Consider the following 24,185-nt stretch of genomic DNA (forward strand, 5'->3'; position numbering starts at 1 on the left):
GCTGAGCGCCGAAGAATTGATGCTTTTGAACTATGGTGTTGGAGAAGACTCTTGAGAGTCCCGTGGACAGCAAGGAGATCAAACCAGTCCATCTTAAAGGAAAGCAGTCCTGAATGTTCATTGGAAGGACTGAGGCTGAAGCTGAAACTCCAAAACTTTGGCCACCTGATGAGAACTGACTCACTGGAAAAGACCCTGATGTTGGGAAAGATAGAAGGCAGGAGGAGAAGTGGATGACAGAGGATGACCGAGTGGATGGACATGAGTTTGAGTAAACTCCGGGAGTTGGTGATGGACAGTGAGCCCTGGTGTGCTGCAGTCCATGGGGTCGCAAAGAGTCGGACACGACTGAACAACTGGACTGAACTGATTAACCATCCTATCAAAGTAGTATTTTATTAAATAAGAAAGACGTATGCAAGCTGTAAGCCCACTGGGCACGCAGCTACACTGAGGTCGGCGCCAACGTAAGGGATCGAGGGGAAGCGGGCCTCCGATCGCCGCACCACCTGCGGTGGCTGGAGCCAGGGGAGCGGCCAATGCGCGCCCTTTTCTGTCGGAGGACTTGAAGCCGCCAGCCGGAAACGCTCTCCTCCTACCGTCGCCTTCCCTTTAAAGCCGGCGAGGCCCCGCCCACTACGGAAGGCGAAGAGGGTCTCACCGGGGAGCCCGCTTGCGGGCTGCTGCCGCCAAACCTCATCAATCGGCGGCTCGGCACAGGTAAACCCAAAGGCCAGGGGCGCTGCGCGAGTGAGGGAACCTGCGGCGGGAACACGGGGTCGTAGGGGCGGGCCTGCGGCCTAGCGCTCGGCCGTGTCGTCGTCCTTTTGAAAGGCCAGTGCCGCCCACCTCCCGGCGGACTGCAGACGCTGCCGTGCGGCCGCAGTGCGGCCGGGGTGTAAAGTTGTCTTAGAGCCCTGGCTAGGCCGGGCCCCCGTCCTTTCGGCCCCTACGTCTTCCGTCCGGCCATCATGGCGCACGTACGGGGACACACGCACGCTGGACGTTGCTTACGCCCGGCTCCTACCCGGGCGCGCCGCGGCGCGTGGGTGGGCGTGGCCATCGCAAGCGCACCTGATTGGTCCGTTCGGAGCGCGTAGCCCCGCCCCTCGGCCCCTGGCTCAGCGCCTGGCAGGTGAGACAGCGCAGACACCTGTATACCCTTGCTTTCCGAGGCCGCCCAAGGAGGAATGCTGGAGGAAAGTCGCCGAACCATCTGGGATTTCTTTTTCTTTTTTTACTCCCTTTTATCATTTACTGGGCTCCCCGGCATAGGGCTCCTTGAAAAAAGTAAAAACATTTTCTTTCTGAATAGCCGCAGTTCCGAGGGCAAGCTGTGAGGTTTTACTGTGCCAGGCGCGGTTCCGGGAAGGGTATGCCACGTGTGTTCCTTGCTTCACAGAACTCACCGTCTAGTGAAGGAATCAGTAATAATCACAAAATTATAATCGTGGAAAGAGAGGTTATACTGTGGGGATACTTGACCGTTGACCTCGAAAAACAAATGCGGGGGGCGGGGCGGGGGCGCTTTCAGGAAAGATCTGGCGTAGGCTTGGAGGTGATCAGAGGAATTCCCTGAGAAAGGCAGCGCTCGGCAGGAAGGGAGTTCCCTAAACCAAGGGGGAAGAGCATTCAAGATAGCAAGGCCAGTGTGGTTTAGGCATAAAGGAAGCTTGGTGTGGAATGAGGCGGGAAGGGCCTTTTGGCCTCCTGAAAGCTGTAGGTCTTTAGTCTGCAGGCAATTTTGAGGTGGGCGGGCACTGCGTGTGGAGCCAGCACGAGCAGTGCAGAGGGGAGGAGTTCAAGGTGCAAGAGCGTAGTTAGGAGACTGATGGTGGGAGGTGTCCTCAGGAGGGTGGTGGCGATGGACATGGAGAGAAGTAGGTGGATTTGATTAGTGTTTGGAAGTAACATTGAGAAGCCTTGGTATTGGATTAGCTGTGGGAGTGCTGGAGAGCAGACCTGGAAAAGATGCTGGTCTCTGAGATGGGGGTTCTGGAAGGTGAGATGACAGATTAGAAGAATTATATACAGGATTAAGTACATATTTTAGTATCGAGTCTTGAACTCAGGATTTTTTTTTTTTTTTTTTGAACTCAGGATTTAAAAGCTTTTTTTAAAATGTTTTCTGGATGCTTATTTTAATAAAATAACTAAAAAATAAATTTAAAATTTTATGGCTAAAGAAATGTGGTTAAATAATTAGCCAAGATATTATGTTGGCTTTTTCCAGTGTTTTTAGTCACTATTCTAGCTCTTAAACAGCCCATCTCGGTATGGAGAATACTTTGTGCAAAACCAGAGCCAGCAGACAGCAACCTGCAGGCCTGGGGTCTGCAATGCTCAGCCCCTACCAGAGCGGGCACATGGGGCAGGGAGCAGGCTGCAGGCAGAAGGACTTAGTGAAACTCCTTTGGAAGGCGTGACAGAGGCTTCTTAAAAGTCATCAGAATTGGAAAAATTAATTGCATAAATGTTTTAGTCCACTAGAATCCATGTAACTTTTGTTCCAATCTCCTAGGAAATAATAGATATCAATATACAATATCAGCTATGTAGGAAAGAAAAGCAGTGAGTGAACAAGTAAATAGAAGTTATCTTCATCTCGTCAGTTGATAGGAGTTTGGTTACAGAGGTGTTGTCAAATTATATGCTTAAGACTTGTACATGTCATTGTTTGTAAATTTTGTCTCAAAATGATAAGAGTTGTAAACGAATACTGAACTCTAGGTAATGATATGCATGCTGAAGTATTTGAGGGTGAAGTGTAGCAGTGTCTGCAGCTTACTTTGAAATGTATCAAAACATAATAAAATGGATGGAAAGAGGAGTAAATATACATATACCAAGGAGAGCAATAGTGGAATCTAGGTGAATGAGTATTGGGGTGTTGACTGTATAATATTTTAACTTTTCTGAGTATTTAAGCATTTTCTTAATGAAAGTTGGGGAAAGTTGCCTTATAATAGGGAAGCGCCACTGTATTCCAGTTAATCATTAAAGAGATGTTGCCTGCAAGCTTAAATTACACCGTGGTCCATCTTTAGAAACCCTGCCTCCCAGGTGAAGCTCTAATACCTTTGTTCAGGTCGCAGAAAACACCTTGTCCAGTCCCACCTCTGAATGGCTGCAAGGAGGAAGAAATTAACATATCCCCTCTGGAGTCTGGCTGGAACCTGACTTTACCTCTTTCCCTTTTCATGTAAAAGAAGTCAGAATTCTAACTCAGGGAAGTTGGTTCTTTGGGACACAAGTCCATCATCTTCTCAGTCTGCTGGCTTTCTAAACAAAGTCACCATTCCTCATCCCAACAACTCATCTGTCGATTTGTTGGTCTGTCGTGTGGTGAGCAGTACAAGCTTAAACTTGGTAATAGTCCTCAAAGAATGTGATTCCTTTGAGACAACTGAAGACTGATGTGACAGTGTGAAGGATGGAAGTGCCACACATTTCAGGACTGCCCACTTTATGGCTAAATGTTTACATTCCAGTTCTTATGGAATATATGGATCAAAGACAATTCCCCTGTTGTGTACATCTGGAATAATGTAACTTGACATTTTTTCTTATATCATCTAGGACAGTCAGGGATGATGCAGAAGAACACCGGGAAGTGGAGTGAGGACAGAAAGTAGCAGGAGCTGCAGAAGAGGAGCCACGACCAGAGGAGACGGGCTCTGGGGATACCTGTCAGTCTGTTCCAGTGCTCAGAGGATGTGGAGTTTTTCAGTGATCCCGTCTCAAGTAAGTTAAGAACAACAGCGAAAAGCCCTCTGTTTCTCTCTAGAATGTGGAGTTAGCTACTCAATTAAAACTACCAGTAGATGCAGCTGATACAGCACAGCATGGTTTCAGTAAGGTCTGAATAAATACAAAATCAGAAATGGATATCTCATACTATCAAATTGTGCATTTTAAGTAACTGGCTATAAGGTAACTGGCTCTTAAAATATTTTTGGATGTCTCAGAAACGATAGTTGTGGGAGTGACCAAGTATACCAGTATTGTCATAAGAACATAAGCATTTTCATTTTGATAGATCTGATTCATTCAGGCTGTTATATGTTTGACAAAGACATCTCATCAGAGAAACGGGCTTCCTATTTTGCATCAGTCTTGAAAGGTTAAGGGTAGCCCAAGACATCTCAGCGTAAGTTACTTGAATCCACTTACACTGTAATGCTTTATTACTCACTTTCTTACGCCATCTTTTTCTGGGGGTCCTAACCCTGGAGCTGTTAACTAGGAGAGGGGTGAGGACACATCGTGTGTTCTGAAAAAGCATCCCCAGATGGGGATGGGCCCCCAGCTTCTGAGAGCCCTTCTCCAAAATATTAGGTGGGCCCCCAGCTTCTGAGAGCCCTTCTCCAAAATATTAGCTTTTAGCTACTTCTTAAATTAGCTTTTAGCTACTTCAGTTAGCAGAAAATTGTACACATTCTACTTTAAACTGAAATCATCACCATTTACCAGGTAAGGCACTTTTGGACTTGATCTGATGAAAACCAGATGGAGAAAGAAAGGCAATTTGCAATTTAAAAAAAAAAAGTCAGACCATTAAGTTTGTAAAGTTCCTTAGACGTAGGCTCTGCTTAAACATAGACTTACAGCTAATGAAAGAAGTATTTGTTAAGGATACATAAAGTCAGAGTGCCAGTTTATTAAATTACAGTAAATATACAATTACACAGACTGGAATAGTCATATTGGCATGACTAGTGAATTTTTTCCTCCCTGTAGGTTGTTCTTTCTAAAATGAACTTTTTAATTATGAAAAAAAAATTTAAACATAGAAAAGTTGAAAGACTAACAACTAAGCACTCATACAAGCATAATCGAGCTTCTGCAAATGTTGCCATAATCACATTTGCTGCTGAACCATTTCAGAGTAAGTAAACAGATGATGTGACTAACTCCCTAAGATTTCCTAAGAATGCCATTTTCATGGCTGAGAAAATAGTACTTTTCTGATAGAGTCTAATCCATCATGAATCTAGGCCATATGTAGTTCTTCCTCCCTTATCCCCATGTGTCTTTTTAATTGCTTCTTTTTCAATCATTGAATTTTATTATTATGTCTCCTTAGTCTTTTAATTCAAGTTTCCAGTGACACTGATTTTTTTGTAAGGCGTGAAGCCAGAGGTCTTGTCCCATAGTCTGGATTTGTCAGTGGTTTCCTTGTTGTGTCATCTGATTTGTTCCTCTCAGAGTCTGGCCCTTACATCCTTGAAAACTAGGAGGCTTGATGCTGTTCCGGTTCAGCCTTTTTGGGCAGGCCTGTTTCACAGAAGGATCACCCATCCCGCGAAAAGACAAGTGTTAGGGTGTCAGAGTGCTGAGTCTGACCTGTTATGGGGTGACAGCTGGAGCATGTGTTTCCTGCTTCCATTTGGAAGTGTACCTTGGGTCACCCTTTGGCACCCCATGAACTCCTTATTTCCTTATCAGCTTTTTACCTAATGATGTTTGCAACCATCTAGGCCTGAACAAAGAGTCAGACACGACTTAGAAACTGAACAACAAGCCTGAATCAGTGGTCTGATTGGAGTTGGGAAAATGGTGGTTTTCAATTAACTTTTACTTTTCTTCTCCAGATATTAGCTGGCATTCTCCTCTAAAGAACACTTTTCTTCATCGACTGGGGATGATTATAGTTCTTCCTAAAAAGGTAGGATAAATACTTAGTTCTTTTTCTTTAATGACCAATTTCCAAAGTAAGGAGTCAGGGTATTAGTCACGTAGAGTTGTGGCAAACTGTCTTTCTTTTTCATGGATTTTTGCATGGTTGGTGTGTTGAAATGAATTTCAGTCACTGATGTGTAAATGATCACACATTTGGCCAGTGAGAGTCTCTTCATGCAATCAAGTTGTAAATGAAACATAAACAGAATGATAACCACCAGGGACATCTGAAGCCTGGATATTTGATGATGTAGAGGAATGATTATTAGTTGGGATGTGTACTGTTGTTATTCAGAAGATAAGCAAGTCCTCAGCTCTTAGAGGTGATGTACTCAATTGGCTATTGATGAGACGGGATTTACTGTGAAGTCGTTACTGGATGTTGGGGTCCAGGGAGCAGTTGTTGGTGGAGAGGAAGCACGTTGGCTGGCGTGCTGAGAGTCAGGGAGCTGAGCGATGGATGCTTCGGCCTTCCTTTTGCTCTTTCTTCTGTACGTGTTTGAGAATTTTCCTGATTAAAAGTTTCTTAATGACTTGAATTTGTTATTTGTCTCTCACATTTAATATCACAGGTTTTTTTCCCCCCTAACTCTGTATTTATATGTTTATCTATGTAAAGTTTATTTTGAAGAAATGTGTATATCTTCAACTTCGCTGATCTAAAGTCAAAATTCAGCTAGATTTGAAGCATAACTGCTGTGTAAGTCAAGAAGGTTTAAACCCTTTAAAAATTTGAATAACGGTAAAGACACTTTCGGAGAAGGCAATGGCACCCCACTCCAGTACTCTTGCCTGGAAAATCCCATGGATGGAGGAACCTGGTAGGCTTCAGTCCATGGGGTCGCTAGGAGTCGGACATGACTGAGTGACTTCACTTTCACTTTTCACTTTCCTGCATTGGAGAAGGAAATGGCAACCCACTCCAGTGTTCTTGCCTGGAGAATCCCAGGGATGGCGGAGCCTGGTGAGCTGCTGTCTATGGGGTCGCACAGAGTCGGACACGACTGAAGCGACTTAGCAGCAGCAGCAGCAGCAGCAGCAGCAAAGATGCTTTAAAAAAAAATAAAGGTAAATATACTATTTACCTTTTCCTCTTTTTGGAAAGTCTTTTTAAAGCTTTTTAAAAAAACTATGTTATGTTTCAGAAACAGTTTTTATTTTGTAAATACATAGAATTTATTAGTATAAGAAATATCCCCTCCTTATAAAAATTAGAGAATGATAATTAGGAAGAATAGAGAAGAGAAAATCACTGTCTTCAGTCTTAGGAAAACTCCAGGGTTCTTCTGAAATCCATCTTTTTCCTGTGCCTAGTTTATTTGCTCCCTTGTCCTGCGTAATGATCACACAGGGCATGTGTGCTTTTTCATGATAAATAGAAGTTTTCTCCAGCATCTTCAGACTTTTCTGCTTTTTTTGCTTTGGGGGCTTCCTCCATGAATAAGTGTCTGATTGTTTGCTGTTGAGCAGTAAGTAGCTCAGCTATTTATTTAATTTTTCATAGTGGTATATATTTAATGGTGTTTTATGATTAGTTATTATAATTATAAAAAATTAATCTATTTTAATTGGAGGCTACTTACTTTATAGTATTGTAGTGGTTTTTGCCATACATCAACACGAATCAGCCATGGGTGTACATGTGCCCCCATCCTGAACCCCCACCCCCCTACCTCACTCCCCATCCCATCCCTCAGGGTTGTCCCAGTGCACCGGCTTTGAGTGGCTGCTTCATGCATCGAACTTGGACTGGTGATCTAGTTCATATACGGTAATATACGTTTCAGTACTATTGTCTCAAATCATCTCACCCTTGCCTTCTCCCACAGAGCTCAAAAGTCTGTTCTTTATATCTGTGTTTCTTTTGCTGTCTCGCATATAGGGTCATTGTTACCATCTTTCTAAATTCCATATATATGCATTAATACACACTATTGGTGTTTTTCTTTCTGACTTACTTGACTCTGTATAATAGGCTCATTTCATCCACCTCATTAGAACTGATTCAAATGCATTGTTTTTAATGGCTGAGTAATACTCCATTGTGTATATGTACCACGGCTTTCTTATCCATTCATCTGCTGATGAACATCTAGGTTGCTTCCATGTCCTAGCTATTGTAAACATGAGCATTGGGGTACACATGTCTCTTTCAATTCTGGTTTCCTTGGTGTATATGCCCATTGATGGGATTGCTGGGTCATATGGCAGTTCTATTTCCAGTTTTTTAAAGAATCTCCACACTGTTCTCCATAGTGACTATACCCGTTTGCATTCCCACCAACAGTGTAAGAGGGTTCCCTTTTCTCCACTCCCTCTCCAGCATTTATTGTTTGTAGACTTTTTGATGTGGCTCAGCTGTTTAAACCCAGTTTCAGTCCAATCCTGGGGCCTCTGCAGCATCTGCAGGTGGGGTCCTTCTGCATGACTCCAGGCGCCTCATTCACCATGGATGAAACATCACAGGTCTCATGAAGGGTGGTGGACATTTGAAATGCCAGCTAGGAACTGTTTTCTTCTTTGGTAAAGCATGGGTCATTTTATTCAAGGTTTATTCATAAGTCTGACTATTTTCTGATGGTACTATAGAAGATCGTCAGAAGAAGCTGATGCAGTGATATGATCGAATACTCCTGGGAAAAAAGACCCTAGGTTTTGAATAAAGGAAGAAGATATAAGGAGGAAAGTTGAGCATTTCTAGAATAGACAGATACCACACTTAGCAGCCTTCTGTGTGGCGGGTGGGGTGATGCACCTGAAGGCCCGGGATAATGCCTGCGGACACTGCCTCCCTCCTGACCGTCTCCTTTGACTCATACATTCGTTCAGCACGTATGGCCAGTCCTCCGTGTCCACCAGTTCTGCATCCATGGATGCAACCAACCATGACTGAAAATACTCAGGGAAAAAAAAACTCTGGAAAGTTCCAAAAAGCAAGACTGATTTGCTATGCCAGGCAGCTATTGACATATCATTTCCCCTGTTGGGTTTTGTAAGTAACCTAGAGACGATGTGGTATGTGGAAGGATGTACACAGGTTACATGCAAACACACAGCGTTTTACATGCAGGACTCGAGTGTCTGTGGATTTGGGTGTCTCCGGGGGCCCTGGAATCGGCCCCATGAGGATACTGAGGATGCTGCATGTTCTGGGACAGACTCTAGGCGCTGGGTTAGAACCAGTGGGTCCTTTGCCGTGCTCCTAACCCAGCGGACAGACATGTTTTCTCATGAAGCTTACATTCTACTGAGGGAAGATCACGAACGTTGTGTGGAGATAAATGTCAGCAGTGGATGCTTTTAAAGGGCAAAGTGATGGGTTTGCAAGGATGGGGTGTGTCATTTACAGAGTGGACGAGAACTGAACGAAGCTACATTATCTGAGGGAAAGGATCACATAGGGGTGGGGGTGTGTGTGTACAGTGTTTACAAGAACAGCAAGGAGCTGCAAGCTTGGAAGAGTGAGTGGAGGAGGTGGGCTGGGTGCTGTGGCGGAGTGGGGTGGGGTGGGGGAGGGCTCTGGAGTGAGGCGGGGGCCCTGGAGGGCTGTGAGCACAGTGGGGCCGTTGTCTGACGTCTGTGCTTTAAGCATGGGTGATGGTCATCAGGGCCAAGGGCAGCTGCAGGAGGCGGTCAGGAGGCTGGGACCTGACGCAGGTGAGAGGTGATCACTGCACTCAGGGGTGGGTGACGGCAAGGGAGGGGGTGGGGAGTGGTTGGGTCCTGGTGGCTTTTAGAGGTGGAACGACGGGATCTGCTGATGAACGGCTAAGAGAAAAAGAAGGGCCAAGGATCACTTAGCTGTCTGGGGATCGCTTAGCTCTGTATCACACATGAAGTGCGTGTGTGATATAGAAACAGGAGGCCTGAGCTGGGGCGAGAGGGCAGGTGGAACTCAGTCCTGCACGTGCTGACCCGAGGGTGCTGCCTGCGTGGAGGGCTTGGGCTTGGGCGGGCAGTTACCTCTGCAGGGATGGCGTTGCAGGGATCGACCTGGGTACCTGAGGGGCAGGGCAGTCAGAGTGCGCACCTCCCGTCACTTCCTGTGCTATTTACTGGTCAACAGTGGGTGTGTGTGGTGGTGACGGCAAGAGGGCTGGGATACACAGCCCAGGAGGATCAAAGTCGGACCAGAGGGAGTCCCAGCCTTACACACCCCGGCAATGCTCGAGCAGGAGACCCAGGAGCGTCCCCGAGAAGCGCTGTCTGAGGCACCGTGTCCTCTCCCTCACCTCTGACCAGCTGCCTCCGTGCGCCACAGCACCAACCCGAAGGAATGAACGGCTGGGTTTTAATGATCTTTTCTCCCTGCTTTATAGGATGGCTGCTCTTTTCCTCAAGAAGTTAACATTACAAACGGTAAAGACTGAGAATTACTGCATCAGAAGATGTTTGGGCAAATACATTTTACAGGGGCCAGCGCCCACACAGCAGCCCCCAAGACCGTCCTGCCTCATTCACGCGAAAGCTTTTAGCACTGAAGACACCCAGGACGAGATGACAAAGAAAAAAAAGAATGAGACGGCTTTCAGTAGCGTTGGGAGAAAAATCAACGAGCGCATCATTCACGTGCTGGATGAGCAGGGCAACGACCTGGGCCACATGCACCGGGCAAACGTGATCAGGCTCATGGCTGAGCGGGACCTGCGGCTGGTGAAGAGGGACGCCAGCGCCGAGCCCCCGCAGTACCAGCTCCTGACGGGCGCACAGATCCACCAGGAGCGGCTGCGGCTCAGAGAGGCAGAGAGGGCCGCACCCAAGCCGGGTAGGTACCCTGCTGTCTGCTCTCATGTCCCTCGGGCTGGCAGATCTGCAGTTTAAATCGGGCATCTGCCAAGTGCCTGTAAACACAGGCGGTGAGTAACGGGAATCCGGTTTTACTGCTGTGTCCAGTGTGTTTTCCATCCACTTACTTCTTTTCCTTTTCTCCTTGCTACTCTGTATCCGTCATCTCTTCCTTTACCCCTGTGCAAAATGAGAGACAGACAAGGCGACCACCGCCAAAACGATGGGCGCTCTTTTCCCCGTGGCGGGGCCTCCCAGGGCCGGGACCGCAGAGCGCCGCATGGGGTGAGGTGTGGGAGAGGTGGGGACGAGTTCCCAGTCCTGTCCTGGCGTCTCGCCTGCCCTGGGTCCCCTCCTCCTTTTCTCCTCTCATCTCTGAGGAGAGGCAGGCAGTTGATTACAGAGAAGCTCTTCCTAACTCTGAAGTCATCCCCAGAGCATCCCCCATGCCCACTGTGATAGTCAGGGTAGGAACACTCAACGTGTTTTACCATCTTGTCACTTAAACCTTACAGAAGCCATGAGCTGAATTAAGTGAAGAGGTTTGTTTTTCATGATGGCTAGTAACTGCTGATCACTAGAGGTCAGTATGTGTCGATTCTCTGGACAACACATCTAGCAACAGGGATATTGACTAGAAAACAAAAAATATCCAGAAGAGGCCCGCTGCAGTGCTAAGGGCATCAAACTGCGTCACATTTAAAAAAAGGTGAACAGCCTGAGAAGCTTGGTTCAGAGGTGGCGGAAGGGCTAACAGAGGACTCTAACCAGCCGGTAGGAGCTCTGAGAAGCAAGGAGGTGTATCTTTTTAGAAAAATTATTTTTATTTAAGTTAAAAAAGGATGAAGAAAAAGTACAGTGAACACCACCCAAAATGAAAAAAAAAAAAAGTACCTGGTTCTCTTTAAAGGACCATTCCTTTGTTCTTTCATCAAACAATGGTAATGATAAACAGAAGCATTCCCTGTTTAGGTACTCTTACTTGGCAAAAGTGGTATTTCACCTTGTGTCTGTCTCCTCTATTTAACTGGAGGGTGAAACTGTTAAAACCAGGAGGGCCTGTAGCAGCGTAGACCTTAGGACACGCGTGCGATAAACACAGGCCTCACACTAGCCCCAGATCTCGCTCTTTCAACCTAGGACCCACCCTGACCAAGGAGCTGACTTTTTCTTCAAATATTGGACAACATGATCTGGACACAAAGAGTAAACAGATTCAGCAGTGGATCGAAAAAAAGTACAAAGTCCAGATTACAGTAAAGAAAGGGAAGAGTGCAGACGAGCCCGAGGACAAAATGGTAAGTGAAGACAGGCCTGAGCCACTGCTTGTTTTCTGAACTTACAAATACAGCTGTGGAAAACCTGGAAAACGTAAAGGCAGAGAAAAGTAATAATTCCACCCAGTCTTGGTGGTAGCTTTCTAATTGGGTTTTCAAAATGCAAAATGTACACACTTTTTTCCCACTGTAGCGTTAAGTACTTCGCCATGTGAGAACACTACTTTCTCACTTAAGGGCTATATACTATTCTACTTCACAGATTGTAGAGGGTCTAACATTTAAATAAGAAAACTAGAGACTGTATGGGTTCATCTTTTTAAGTCCGATTCCTGTTTATAAATGCCTCTGAGAAGCATTCAAGTCAAACTCTTCTAGAACGTGTTAGTTTACAGTCCCAGGATAAGTCTGTGGAGGATCTGTGGATTTCGCTTTTGGAGTTACACAGCAGCAGATAAAGGCAGCATTTACTCCAGTGGTTTTCAGCCCTAGCTCCAGACTAGAATGACCCAGGCCCTGGGCCCAGTCCAGCCCACCCAGAATCTCTAGAACCATGTGTCTTTTTCTGACCACCTCAGTGACTCTGTGAAGGACAGCTGGGACCAGCACCGAGCTGACAACCTAGGGGGATAAGGGGGCCCTGCCAGTGCCCAAACCCACCGCTTTGCACTTTTTGTGAGAGGGTGGTTTGGGTCAAACAGCCTCTCAGTGTCATGACAGGGGATTCAAAGCTATCAAACCTTTAGTGCGTTGGACTAGTTACATGGAGTTTGTATAACCACCTGGTTATTGTACAGTTTTCAATCAGCTTAACCAGGTCTATACGATTTGACTTAGCAGATCCCTTATATAGCAATTCAAGAATGTTGGCTTTTATGGGTATCAGATAAGCATGAACACTGGAAAGAATCAGAGGTGCTGGTTTTATACTAGCCTTTTGTTTCCTCTTCTAGGAGGAGATGTGTAATCGAATCGTCCAGACCATGTCTGGAATTGCAACCTTCTCATCCCGGCCACAGCCCATCAGAGGAGGCAAGGCTGTGATGTGTGTTCTTCGTCCCTTGAGCAAAAAGGAGGAGGCTGCGTGGAGAGCAGCTCCGGACACCCCAAGAAGAGACGCTCTGAACGGGGGAGACGGGAAGGACGGAGCATCTGGTGTCCTGCCCCAGTGACTTTAATAGACACATGCTTCCAGGGGAGAGAGCTGCACTGGCTGGTCTGTGGTCCTCCACACAGCGCAGGCGGGTGTGCAGCTGCGGTCAGCATGGCGACGTGGAGAGTACGTGGCCTTCCATGCAGCTCAGCGGCTCCCCATTCCTGGGCAAAGGCACAGCCTGGCCCTGTGTCCTCTTAGGAGGGACGTACCCACTGAGCCGGGAGGCCAGGCTCCGCTTCCCACGAGACGGCCTCACCTTAGGGAATAAGGAAGACAGAGCCAGTCAGGCCTCATGTCTGCAGGTTCTGCAGCTGGGTCAACCAACAGCCCATCCAAAGTGTTTTTAAAAAAGGAAAAATTCAGAAAGTTCCAAAAGGCAAAGTTTGAATTTGCCGTGTGCTGACAACAATTTACACAGCATTTCCATTGTATTAGGTATCATAAGTAACGTAGAGATAATTCATGGTACACAGGAGGATATGCGGAGGTTACATGCAAATACAGATGGCCCTGGAACTCAGGGGTAGGAGGGGAGGGGGTTAGGCACATGGACACGAGCACAGTCGGAAATCTACATATACTCAAGCACCTGCAGACTCTGGTATCCTGGGGGGTCCCAGAGCCAACTCCCCATGGATACCAAGGGATGACTAACTTTAATTCCAAATCAAAACTATCAGAATTGTATGCCTGTCGGGTATGCAACTGCTGCAGCATACAATAAAACTGTCGTAAATAAGGACGTGAACTCCACGTAATTGCCTTCGATAGGCGTACAGACTCACAAACTAATAAGTAGTTGAAAATACGCCAAATAGCATATTTAGCATCTGGTTTAAGCAATTAATGTTTTAAAATTAACAGCATGCTAAGTCTGAACTTACTTTGGTTTTCTTCATGTTGGGGTCATGCACAACGGCATGCCTGCTGAGGCTCTGCTGCAGTGAAGGAGAGAGAGACAGTATATTCGTGAGACATCCCTGGAGTCTGTTAAAGTCCCATGAGTTACTCAGATAAACCAACATCCTTCTTTCTGTTTTGTTCTGTGGAGGGACCTGACCTCTAGCACTGGAGCACACTGCTCCCTCCTCCACGGAAATCCCTGCCTTCCCGCAGGACCCAGGTTAGGAGTGTGTGTGGTCCCCGCCTGCAGAGGGGGCAGGGGTGGAAGGGGGCCAGGTCTGAATGGACTCTTCTGAGCTGAAGGAGGGAGACTCTTCTAACTGCCCCGGTGTCTATAGCACCCGCAACACCCCTGGAAAATTTGGCCCAGGTCTGGTCTCCGCCCTGTCGCTGACCACGACCCTCACCCTCCACTGTCTACTGTAGTTCAGTCACTGCCTGTGACAGCACCAACTGGGCACAGGTCCACAGGGTCGGGGTCCTGCTCTCAAAATCTGGACTAACATCCCGAAGCTCTCAGACCCCACCCAGTTCCCAATCCCCAGACCATTCCAGTTCAAAAGGACACCCAGGACATCAGGAGACTCTTTAACAGTATGCATATGGTGCCACCGGCCACTGGGTCTCAAATTTAGTCACCTAAGAATCACCTGGGAAGTTGGTTAAAAAACAAATGAGTGGACCCATCCCCCAGACTTCTGAGTCAGTGGGTCTGCAGCGGGGCCTGGACGTGCATTTCCGGCAGGTTCCAGCCATGCTGAGGGCTGGACTTCAAGGGGCAGGGGCCCATCTGGTGTTTGCTTAGCTTGGTGGAGAACCACTCCCGCTGGAGCCAGAATGATGGGCCAGACCCCTGCCCTCCGGCCCCTGCATCTCCCAGGAGCCTGGCAGAAAAGATGCAGACCCAAGGGCGGTCCCCGTCCCCGAAGCGGGCAGTTGGGCGGGGCTCACCTTCATGGCAAAGGTCTTGCCGCAGCCGGCATGCTCGCACACGAAGGGGCGCTGCTGCTCGTGGAAGGAGAGGATGTGGCTCTGGAGGTTGAACGCGGTGGTGTAGGTGCGGCCGCAGCCTGCCCGCGGACACCGACACACGTCCCGCTCGGGGGCGTGCATCCTCATGTGCTGCCGCAGGAAGTCCTTGCGCTTAAACGTTTTCTGGCACACGCCACACCTTATGTCCTCTGGGGGAGCAGAAGCAAGGGGAGCCCGCGTCCCCAGCGTTAACCATAGAGAAAAAGCAAACACTGAATATATCAAGTAATGGGTTTGACGCCAGAAGCCTGATGACAACACACCCATCGGAATGTCGGGTGGAGGAAGCGAACTCCAGTGCTTGCTTCTTGAAGGTCTGCCTTAGCTCTCCTACATTCCTATTTGATACACGGTTCCCCAGCCCTGTTAAATACAGGGCTTCTCTGCATGGGGCTGCGGGCAGGGGAGCAAGTTACACAGACCCGTCTGCTCCCTTGTCCTCAGGCACAGAGGGCACGCTTCCCCAGCTGCCCCCACAGACTCCAGCCCAGGGCCTCCCCACGTGCCTCCCCCGCTGGAGCCTTAAGATGCCAGGTGAGCACAGGCCTGGAGACCCGGCCCAGCTCCTCCTGAACCTGCAGCTACGGGTCTCTCTGATCATGTGTCCAACACCCGAGGGACCCAGCGCTTAACAAGACATACTACAGAGACATACTACAGAGAGTAATAGATGATAATCTATTACTTTCCCGAGCATGTGTAATAGTTCTACAGGGGCAGATATTACATTTCTATCATGTCCCCCCATCCTGGCCTTACCTTTATGGGTTTCTCTCATGTGTTTTAGAAGCTCTGTCCATGTTTTTGCCACAAAAGAACATTGTTTTTGACATATATAGCCTATTAAAAAACAAACATTGGTATGTTGTCTTTTGTGAATATTCAGTATAAACAACAATCAAATTAGACTGAAAGGAAAATTATTATTATCAAAAACAAGCTAGATCAGAGTATTACACACACTACAGCTGTTGTGCCTGTCAGGGTGGGCACGGGGACCTACCCTCATGGACCTTCCCATGCCGCTTCAGACTGCTGGGGGAGGCAAAGTGTTTTCCACATCCCTCGTGGGCACACCTGGGTTAACAACACATGAGTGTCAGCCGATCGACCCACTCGCAGAGAGAACTAACTACTAAAATAAACAGTATGCTGTCCCACCCTGCCAGTCTCCTCTTCCCAAAACTAAAGTAAAAGCATTGGTCACTCAGTTGTGTTTGCCTCTTTGTGACCCCAGGGACTGTAGCCCACCAGGCTCCTTTGTCCATGGGATTCTCCAAGCAAGAATACTGGAGTGGGTCACCACTGCTTTCTCCAGGTGGATCTTTCCGACCCAGGGATGGAACCCAGGTCTCCTGCACTGCAGGCAGATTCTTTGCTGTCTGAGCCCCTCTCAGGAAAGCCCCTCTCCTACAACCAGAGCAGTCACAAAATTGGGACTTCAAATTCAGACTTAGTTGCAGTAGTTGCAGATGAGATGCAAGTCACTTGACCAGCCTTGGGCAGAGTAAACCCAGAAAAAAAAGTTTGTTTTTGTTATTAATGCTTATGTGATCAAATTAAACACTGTTTCCATCTTTGTACTTTGGACAATACACCTCATCTCCATGGCCAGAGAAAGATGGCTGGGGTAAATACCCAAGCCATCCTGAATCGTTTGTGTCTGGTTTCCTTAATGCTGCTGCCAGGGGATGGTGTGAAAACAGGGCTGTAGATGCATTGGCTCTGGGGAGCCAGAACAAGCGCACCGCTTCTGCACTCCGGCCACCAGCAGCACGAGAAGAGGCAGCAGGGCTGCGAGTGGGGACCGGCACTGCTGCTGGTGCAAGTTCCAGGCCCAGGGCCTGTGAGAGGAGAACATAGGCAAAACACTCTCCGACATACATCACAGCAGGATCCTCTATGACCCACCTCCCAGAATACCGGAAATAACAGCAAAAATAAACAAATGGGACCTAATTAAACTTAAAAGCTTCTGCACAACAAAGGAAACTATTAGCAAGGTGAAAAGGCAGCCTTCAGAATGGGAGAAAATAATAGCAAATGAAGCAGCTGACAAACAACTAATCTCAAAAATATACAAGCAACTCCTACAGCTCAATTCTAGAAAAATAAATGACCCAATCAAAAAATGGGCCAAAGAACTAAATAGACATTTCTCCAAAGAAGACATACAGATGGCTAACAAACACATGAAAAGATGCTCAACATCACTCATTATCAGAGAAATGCAAATCAAAACCACTATGAGGTACCATTTCACACCAGTCAGAATGGCTGCGATACAAAAGTCTACAAGCAATAAATGCTGGAGAGGGTGTGGAGAAAAGGGAACTCTCTTACACTGTTGGTGGGAATGCAAACTAGTACAGCCACTATGGAGAACAGTGTGGAGATTCCTTAAAAAACTGGAAATAGAACTGCCTTATGATCCAGCAATCCCACTGCTGGGCATACACACTGAGGAAACCAAAAGGGAAAGAGACACGTGTACCCCAATGTTCATCGCAGCACTGTTTATAATAGCCAGGACATGGAAGCAACCTAGATGTCCATCAGCAGATGAATGGATAAGAAAGCAGTGGTACATATACACAATGGAGTATTACTCAGCCATTAAAAAGAATACATTTGAATCAGTTCTAATGAGATGGATAAAACTGGAACCTATTATACAGAGTGAAGTAAGCCAGAAAGAAAAACACCAATACAATATACTAACACATATATGTGGAATTTAGAAAGATGGTAACAATAACCCTTTGTACGAGATAGCAAAAGAGACACTGATGTATAGATCAGTCTTATGGACTCTGTGGGAGAGGGAGAGGGTGGGGAGATTTGGGAGAATGGCATTGAAACATGTATAATATCATGTATGAAACGAGTCGCCAGTCCAGGTTCGATGCACGATACTGGATGCTTGGGGCTGGTGCACTGGGATGACCCAGAGGGAGGGTATGGGGAGGGAGGAGGGAGGAGGGTTCAGGATGGGGAACACAGGTATACCTGTGGCGGATTCATTTCAATATTTGGCAAAACTAATACAATACTGTAAAGTTTAAAAATAAAATAAAATTAAAAAAAAAAAAAAAAAAAGAAACTGTTTCTGAGCATGTGCACGCCACCTGTGCATTTTAATCTTATCTCTGCCTGAGCTTGAAGAGGTTTTCACCCATGCAAAGTACCTACTTGAACAGTGGCTCGTTGGTGTGCTGGCACTGGTGGGTTTTCAGCTGCTGATGTTTCTTAAAGGTCTTCTCACAACCTTCAAAACTGCACTGTTTAGTAAAGGTTTGTTAGTCTTGGAAAAAAAGAACAGTTCATAACAGAATCCTTTCAAGATAAAAATACTGCAGAGGTTATTTTCTTCCTTCTTTCACCCATTTACTATAAAATTCAAGAAGCTTCAAAAAGTAGCATGTTTGAAACAGCAAAAAATGTTTCATTTGGTAAAGGTCCATCTAGTCAAGGCTATGGTTTTTCCAGTGGTCATGTATGGATGTGAGAGTTGGACTGTGAAGAAAGCTGAGTGCTGAAGAATTGATGCTTTTGAACTGTGGTGTTGGGGAAGACTCTTGAGAGTCCCTTGGACTGCAAGGAGGTCCAACCAGTCTATTCTGAAGGAGATCAGTCCTGGGTATTCATTGGAAGGACTGACACTGAAGCTGAAACTCCAATACTTTGGCCACCTCATGTGAAGATTTGACTCACTGGAAAAGACCCTGATGCTGGGAGGGATTGGGGGCAGGAAGAGAAGGGGATGACAGAGGATGAGATGGCTGGATGGCATCACCAACTGGATGGACATGAGTTTGAGTGAATTCTGGGAGTTGGTGATGGACAGTGAGGCCTGGTGTGCTGCGATTCATGGGGTCGCAAAGAGTCGGACATGACTGAGCAACTGAACTGAACTGAACTGAACCAACAATACAATTAGCAAAAAATGTCTGCTTTCAAAACAATACCAATACCAATATTATGATATTATTATAGCTAGTGTCAAACTAAATTCAGATATTTGACAGACAAAATTTAGCTCATGAACATTCTAGATACACAGGCAGTAAACATAAAATTTAGGGAATTTGAGCATATAAAATCATTCATACTTACTGTATATTGTTTTTGCTGGTTTTCATGTTTGCGTTCAAAATGTTTCTTCAAGTTTGATTTTGTGTTGAATTTCTGTTCACAGCCACTAGCTGTACAACTGTTATGAAATTGTATAAACCAAAATATTAACAAACCGAGGGAAGAGAAATTTTAAGATGTTTACCTCCTCCCACTTTATAAAAGCTATCTACTCTGAAATATAGTATAAAATATTCTTTAACAAATTTTGAAGTGTTAAGCCATACCATGGAGGCATCTCAGTCTGATTTCATGTAATGAAATGCATTTTCAGGTAAGGCTTCTGAAATTAAGCACAGTGCAGCAGACGTACAGTGGGCCGAGGAGAGGTGGAAACACTAGTTCCGAAAGCCCACACCCTGCTTAGACTTAAATCACATTGAAGCTGTTCTCAATTTAGAATTTTATCACTTTAATTTTGCTTGAAATGTCTCTACAAACTGCACTTCCAAAAAGACCTCAAAAACAACTGGTTTCAGCTTATAATTAGAGGCAAAAAGCAGACAGAGCGGAACCATAACTGCTGTGGCCTCTAGCATCTCACCAAGCTGGGACAGGTTCCCTTAACAAGTGTTTCTATATCTTGACCCTGAATTATCTAAATTCTCTGTGAATTTTTTAAAAAATATGTGCTCTTATTGTGATGACTTTTCATAAATCTGATGGGTGAAGCACGGCTTCCTTTACAAACCCTAATCTTAGCCATCATTTCACTAATAAGTAAAAACCAAAAAGCATGAAAAGGGACACAAATGCACGAATCCTTTCACCCCTGCCTCCTACCCACCCAGGCCTCCCACTGCTCCCAAAACAGGCAAGAATATTTCAAGTTTTGTTCTATAACTTTTAGGATTTCTTTATATAAACAGAAGCAAATACAAATAGAGGTCTTCCTGTTTACCCTCCGGGTTCTTTTTAACACACAAAAAGGTAGCCTGATAAACACCCTCTTCTGAACCTTGGTTTTTCAATTAATGAGCCCTGGAGATTTTCTTACAAGTTTCACAGGGAATGCCTGCCTTCCTTTTTATAGCTGTATAGTATCCCACCATATAGATATACATATACTTTAACTGGTCCTTCCTGATGAGCAGGCAGGCTTCTTCTATCTTTTTAACAAGCCTTCCAGGTGATTCTGAGGCACCCCAAATTCTAGATCCACTGCTTTAAAGTAGTCGATTTAAAAGAAAAATAGTATATCCACCCTTTCAGAGATAAGGAGTAACTCTGAGTAGAATGAAATTAATACTGGCATGGCAAGGAGCAGGGGCTTCTTTGAAAGAAACAGAAGATAAACTGTTACAGTTCTACTTTCTCATGCTTATGTCTGTTATCCCAGCAGCTGATTGGTTCGTAAAGGCCCTGAGGATGCAGAGCCCTCAATCTGCCAGGGAAGCATTTGAGAGGATCAGATTCAAGAGACCTTCAGATGAACCCACCCCTGAAGTTGTCACACACGATGACACACAAAACCCCGACTCTCCTCCACATATTCCAAACCAAATCTCCTCTGAGGAGATGCAGAAGCCCCACGTTCTTGATCTCATGAGTCATCGATCAATTTTCTGTGCCAAATACAACCCACTTCAAAGGCCCAAAGACAGTTCCCCACTTACACAAAGGGCTTTTCTCCGGTGTGAATCAGGGCGTGGCGGCTGAGATGGTAGTCCCTGACGAAGGCCTTGCCACAGCCTTCATGGTCACAAACAAATGGTCTCTAGCAGGAAGGAAAGAAAAAGAATGTCAGTCCCGTCCCAGTCAGTAACACTGGTGTTATTTAAAGCCTTAATCTGTGTGATGGGCAAAGCCGTGGACTCTGTCTGCAGAGGTGGTTTCCACTCAGTAAGTGCTGAGCACCTGCCGCCTGGGGTTACATGACCAAACTGCCATGGCTGCTCACAAGGTTGCTGCAGCAGATTCTGACCTAGGAATAGCAACGTATGAGAAAGGGGGGCAGCCTCCACAGTAACACTACAGCTTCGTGAAGCTGCTCCTGACCTACACTGAGCTTCGGCAGTGGCCCCCTCAAAGGTTTCCTGGCTGCTATCAGCACAGCCCATGTCCACAGGTCCTGCCTCCTCTCCCCAGCATCCTCTCGTCTGCTCAGAGTCCAGGGCAGGCTCTGTGTCATCTTGGACAAGCCCATCATCTGCTCAGGGAATGCCTGGCACAGCTACGGAGGACTGTGTCACACCCAGAAAAGCTCACGGCCCAGCGTGTAACCACCACTAGGGACCCAGGAGCTGGGAGGAAGGGTCCCCCACATCACCAGTTTTGTGTACTGAACTATAGAAAACGTGCCCCACGACCATGCAGGAAGGAGGCACCGAGGCCTCAGATGACAGTACTGGTGGCAAAGCAGGTGGACAGGAAGACAAGAACTGCGCTGCCAGGCAGGTACACAGGACTCTGCACAGCCTGGCATGGAGGAGGCTCGAAAAACGCTTGTCAAACTGACGTGTGGGATGTGGGATGACGTGGCTCCGAGTCTTCCAGCCGGCGTGAAGGAAGCTGGGAGTGCCAATATCCTAAACACAGTCCAGGAGTCTAAAAGGAAAGGTAAAAACCCAGGAAACCGGACTGATTCCTAGGCCTCCATGAGATGTCCTTTCCTCATCTGTGACCTCCCAAAGGCTTCCTACAGCCCTCAAAACAAAACCCAGGCTCTAAAGCCATCTGCACCCTGGTCTGCAAACGACCTTCCTGGCCTGCCCCTCAGGTTCCCCTTGGATGGTGCCCCCACGCAACCACATTGCCCAGAGTCTGCCCCCAGGACCACACACTCCTTTGGCAGTTCTGCCTGCCCTATTTTTACCTCAAGTGTCTGCAGGGCGGAAACCTTTCCTTCTCACTCAGGTTAAGAGAGGGCTTTCCCCACCGCCCTCCAGAAGCCCTCTCTTCACTGTGCTGCATTCCTACTTATTCCTCGGTCTGTCCGGATTAAACCGTAAGGTCCGTGACACCAGAAGCCAGGCCTGTCGGGTCTGCAGCTCTCCGGGCTAGAATGGTGCAGAACTACGAATGAATGAACACAGGCTGCTTGCAGACCCTTAGGACTCAGAAGTTCTCCCGCCATTCCAGTCCCAGGAGGCGGGGCCTTTGAAGGCCAATTGGGGTGGAATTGGGGAGGTGAAAAGTGAAAAAAGTTAAGTGTCAGTCGACTCAGTCGTGACCTACTCTTTGCGACCCCATGGACTATAGCCCACCAAGACTCCTCTGTCCAAGGGATTCTCCAGGGAAGAAAACTGGAGTGGGTTGCCATGCCCTCCTTCAGGGGATCTTCCCGATCTAGGGATTGAACCCGGGTCTCCTGCATTGTAGGCGAATTCTTGATCATCTGAGCCACCAGAGGGGTGAGGGTGGGAGAGGGTATTCCAACCTTGCAAGTATTTTCAAGTTCTAGGGAGGCGGTGGCTGGCCATCACTCAAGATCAAAGATTAAAGCGTTGCTTAGTGAGCCCTGGACCCACGACAAGGGTATCTCTCGGTCCTAGAACGACGTGTCTGCGTCCTCGATCCTCCCCTGACCTAAGGAGTGGGCGGCGGCCTTGGCTGCCCCAGGTCTGAGGCCCGCACGCCACGCCCCCGGCGGCCGCAGCCCGGTTACCTCCCCTGTGTGCCGGCACAGGTGCGCGTCCAGCTTCCAGGCCTTGTTGTAAGCGGCGCTGCAGCTGGGGAAGGAACAGATGAAGCTCCGAGGGGGCGCCTGGGGCGGCGGGGCGGCGCCCTCGCCGGCTGCAACGAATGCATCGGCGATAGTCAGGGACGACACCGCCTCGGCCACCGAGGCCGGCGGCTCCAGGTTGCCCTGGGCCAAGCGCTCCGTCACGTGCCGACCCACGTGCCGCAGAACCGCTGACCACCTACCGCTCCCCCGGACCCAACGCGTGGGCCCACGGCACTTCCGGGAGCGTGACCCCGGAGGGGCGGGGTTGGAGCGCCGGCGTAGCGCTCGCGCATGCTCCGAGAGACCCCGCCCGCGCCGGCTTTTGCGTTTGCTCCGGGGAGCCCTCTCGGCTGCCCGCGCCTCTACCTTTCCCGGGGAAGAGCGGAGGCGAGGAATGAAGGGCTCAGGGCTTTGTCCTACCCCAGCAAAAGGCGCCCGCGAGTCATGGGTCCTCCATGGACCCCTAAGCACTGCTTATATGTATTTTCCATCTGCCACCACCCTTTGCAGAGTACTAACCTTGCATCATCCCAACTATCCAGTTCTTACTATTAAATTTTGGGTTTGCCTTCTTTATGGATTAATTTCCTGCAAGCTCTTACAACTTTCCTCCGCAATTTCCGGGATAGTGCCTCCTTCCTAAACTTGGTTAAAATCACGTGGAGATATTTTAAAACTTCCTAGTCCAGCACATATCCCGGACCAATTAAATCACAGTTTTGGCAGTGGAAAACGAGAATCCACAGTCTGGAAATTCCTCAAGTGATTCCAACGTGCAGACAAATTTGGGACCACTGCTCTATGGCTTGGTCGCACAAGAGTGTGGTCTTTGGAGTAGCAGCATCATTAGAAATGGGAACCTTGGACCTTCTGGAATCCGAGAGATCTATGGGTGATTCGATACAAATTGGAATTTGAGCAGCTCTGTTCAGAGGCTTGAATGGTATGGGTGTCTTGGTTCCTGGGGGACCACATATTTAAAGAACATCCTTGGAGGAGAATAACAATGACAGGATTGTGTGATGTTCTGCCAGGTGTGTATTTTTCACAAACTTCATCACTCTGAATCATTCAGCAAGCCCTGTCTGAAGGTGATGAACCCTGCAAAGAAGTGCAGTTTTGAAAGCCAGCCAGGGCTTCCATGAGGATAATAGCCTGTCTTGTCAGGTATCTGGAGGACTGGGAGAGGGTGTCTGGAACATGTGTTCACATGCTGCTTTTCTCTTTTGCTGACCCAGCCCCTCTCCAGGGACAAGTCCACACACATCCTTCCTATGACCGTGAACATCGTACATGGTATCCCCCGGTGGTGGTTCTGGCTGTCTCATCTATGTTCCACTGCGCCCTGGAAGTGGTGAGGTGTATGGTAAACCTCTTCCACATCCTGCCTCCTCTTGTTCTCCTGACACATGCCAAGTCCCACGCTCTGCTTCTGCCTTCCCGATGCCTCCCATCCCCTTACCTATCTGTTCTTCCCAGGTGCTTCTCCATACCCAAGTTTTCATGCTCAGTCCCCTGACGGGAGGTATTATAGTGAGAGAGCACTGGC

At 47.5% G+C, this 24,185-nt stretch overlaps 2 protein-coding genes across 5 annotated transcripts; one reads left to right on the forward strand and one right to left on the reverse strand.

The window, feature by feature from the left end:
- Nucleotides 1–638: 638 nt before the first annotated feature.
- Nucleotides 639–13,642, forward strand: MTIF3 (mitochondrial translational initiation factor 3). 4 transcript variants are annotated; one of them, XM_005213770.5, is made up of 6 exons: nucleotides 639–720; nucleotides 3,580–3,744; nucleotides 5,595–5,668; nucleotides 10,002–10,447; nucleotides 11,608–11,765; nucleotides 12,698–13,639. In XM_005213770.5, exons 4-6 carry the CDS (start codon nucleotides 10,003–10,005, stop codon nucleotides 12,914–12,916), a joined length of 822 nt encoding a protein of 273 aa, XP_005213827.2. In that variant the 5' UTR covers nucleotides 639–720; nucleotides 3,580–3,744; nucleotides 5,595–5,668; nucleotide 10,002; the 3' UTR covers nucleotides 12,917–13,639.
- GTF3A (general transcription factor IIIA) lies at nucleotides 12,907–22,882 on the reverse strand. Its single transcript, NM_001113572.1, is given in 9 exon segments — nucleotides 12,907–13,156; nucleotides 13,785–13,838; nucleotides 14,755–14,984; nucleotides 15,595–15,675; nucleotides 15,839–15,912; nucleotides 18,028–18,116; nucleotides 18,952–19,048; nucleotides 20,586–20,686; nucleotides 22,577–22,882. Coding segments are annotated over 9 exon segments (1,074 nt in total). The 5' UTR covers nucleotides 22,772–22,882; the 3' UTR covers nucleotides 12,907–13,003.
- Between the last annotated feature and the right edge of the window lie 1,303 nt (nucleotides 22,883–24,185).

This window comes from Bos taurus, chromosome 12, assembly GCF_002263795.3.
Source record: "Bos taurus isolate L1 Dominette 01449 registration number 42190680 breed Hereford chromosome 12, ARS-UCD2.0, whole genome shotgun sequence".
Taxonomy (NCBI): domain Eukaryota; kingdom Metazoa; phylum Chordata; class Mammalia; order Artiodactyla; family Bovidae; genus Bos; species Bos taurus.

Coding starts and splice junctions, on each gene's coding strand:
- MTIF3 (XM_005213770.5), top strand. CDS start 10,003: ATGGCTGCTCTTTTCCTCAAGAAGTTAACATTACAAACGGTAAAGACT. Junction 10,448..11,607: donor GAGGGCCGCACCCAAGCCGG/GTAGGTACCCTG, acceptor CTTTCAACCTAG/GACCCACCCTGACCAAGGAG. Junction 11,766..12,697: donor ACGAGCCCGAGGACAAAATG/GTAAGTGAAGAC, acceptor TTCCTCTTCTAG/GAGGAGATGTGTAATCGAAT.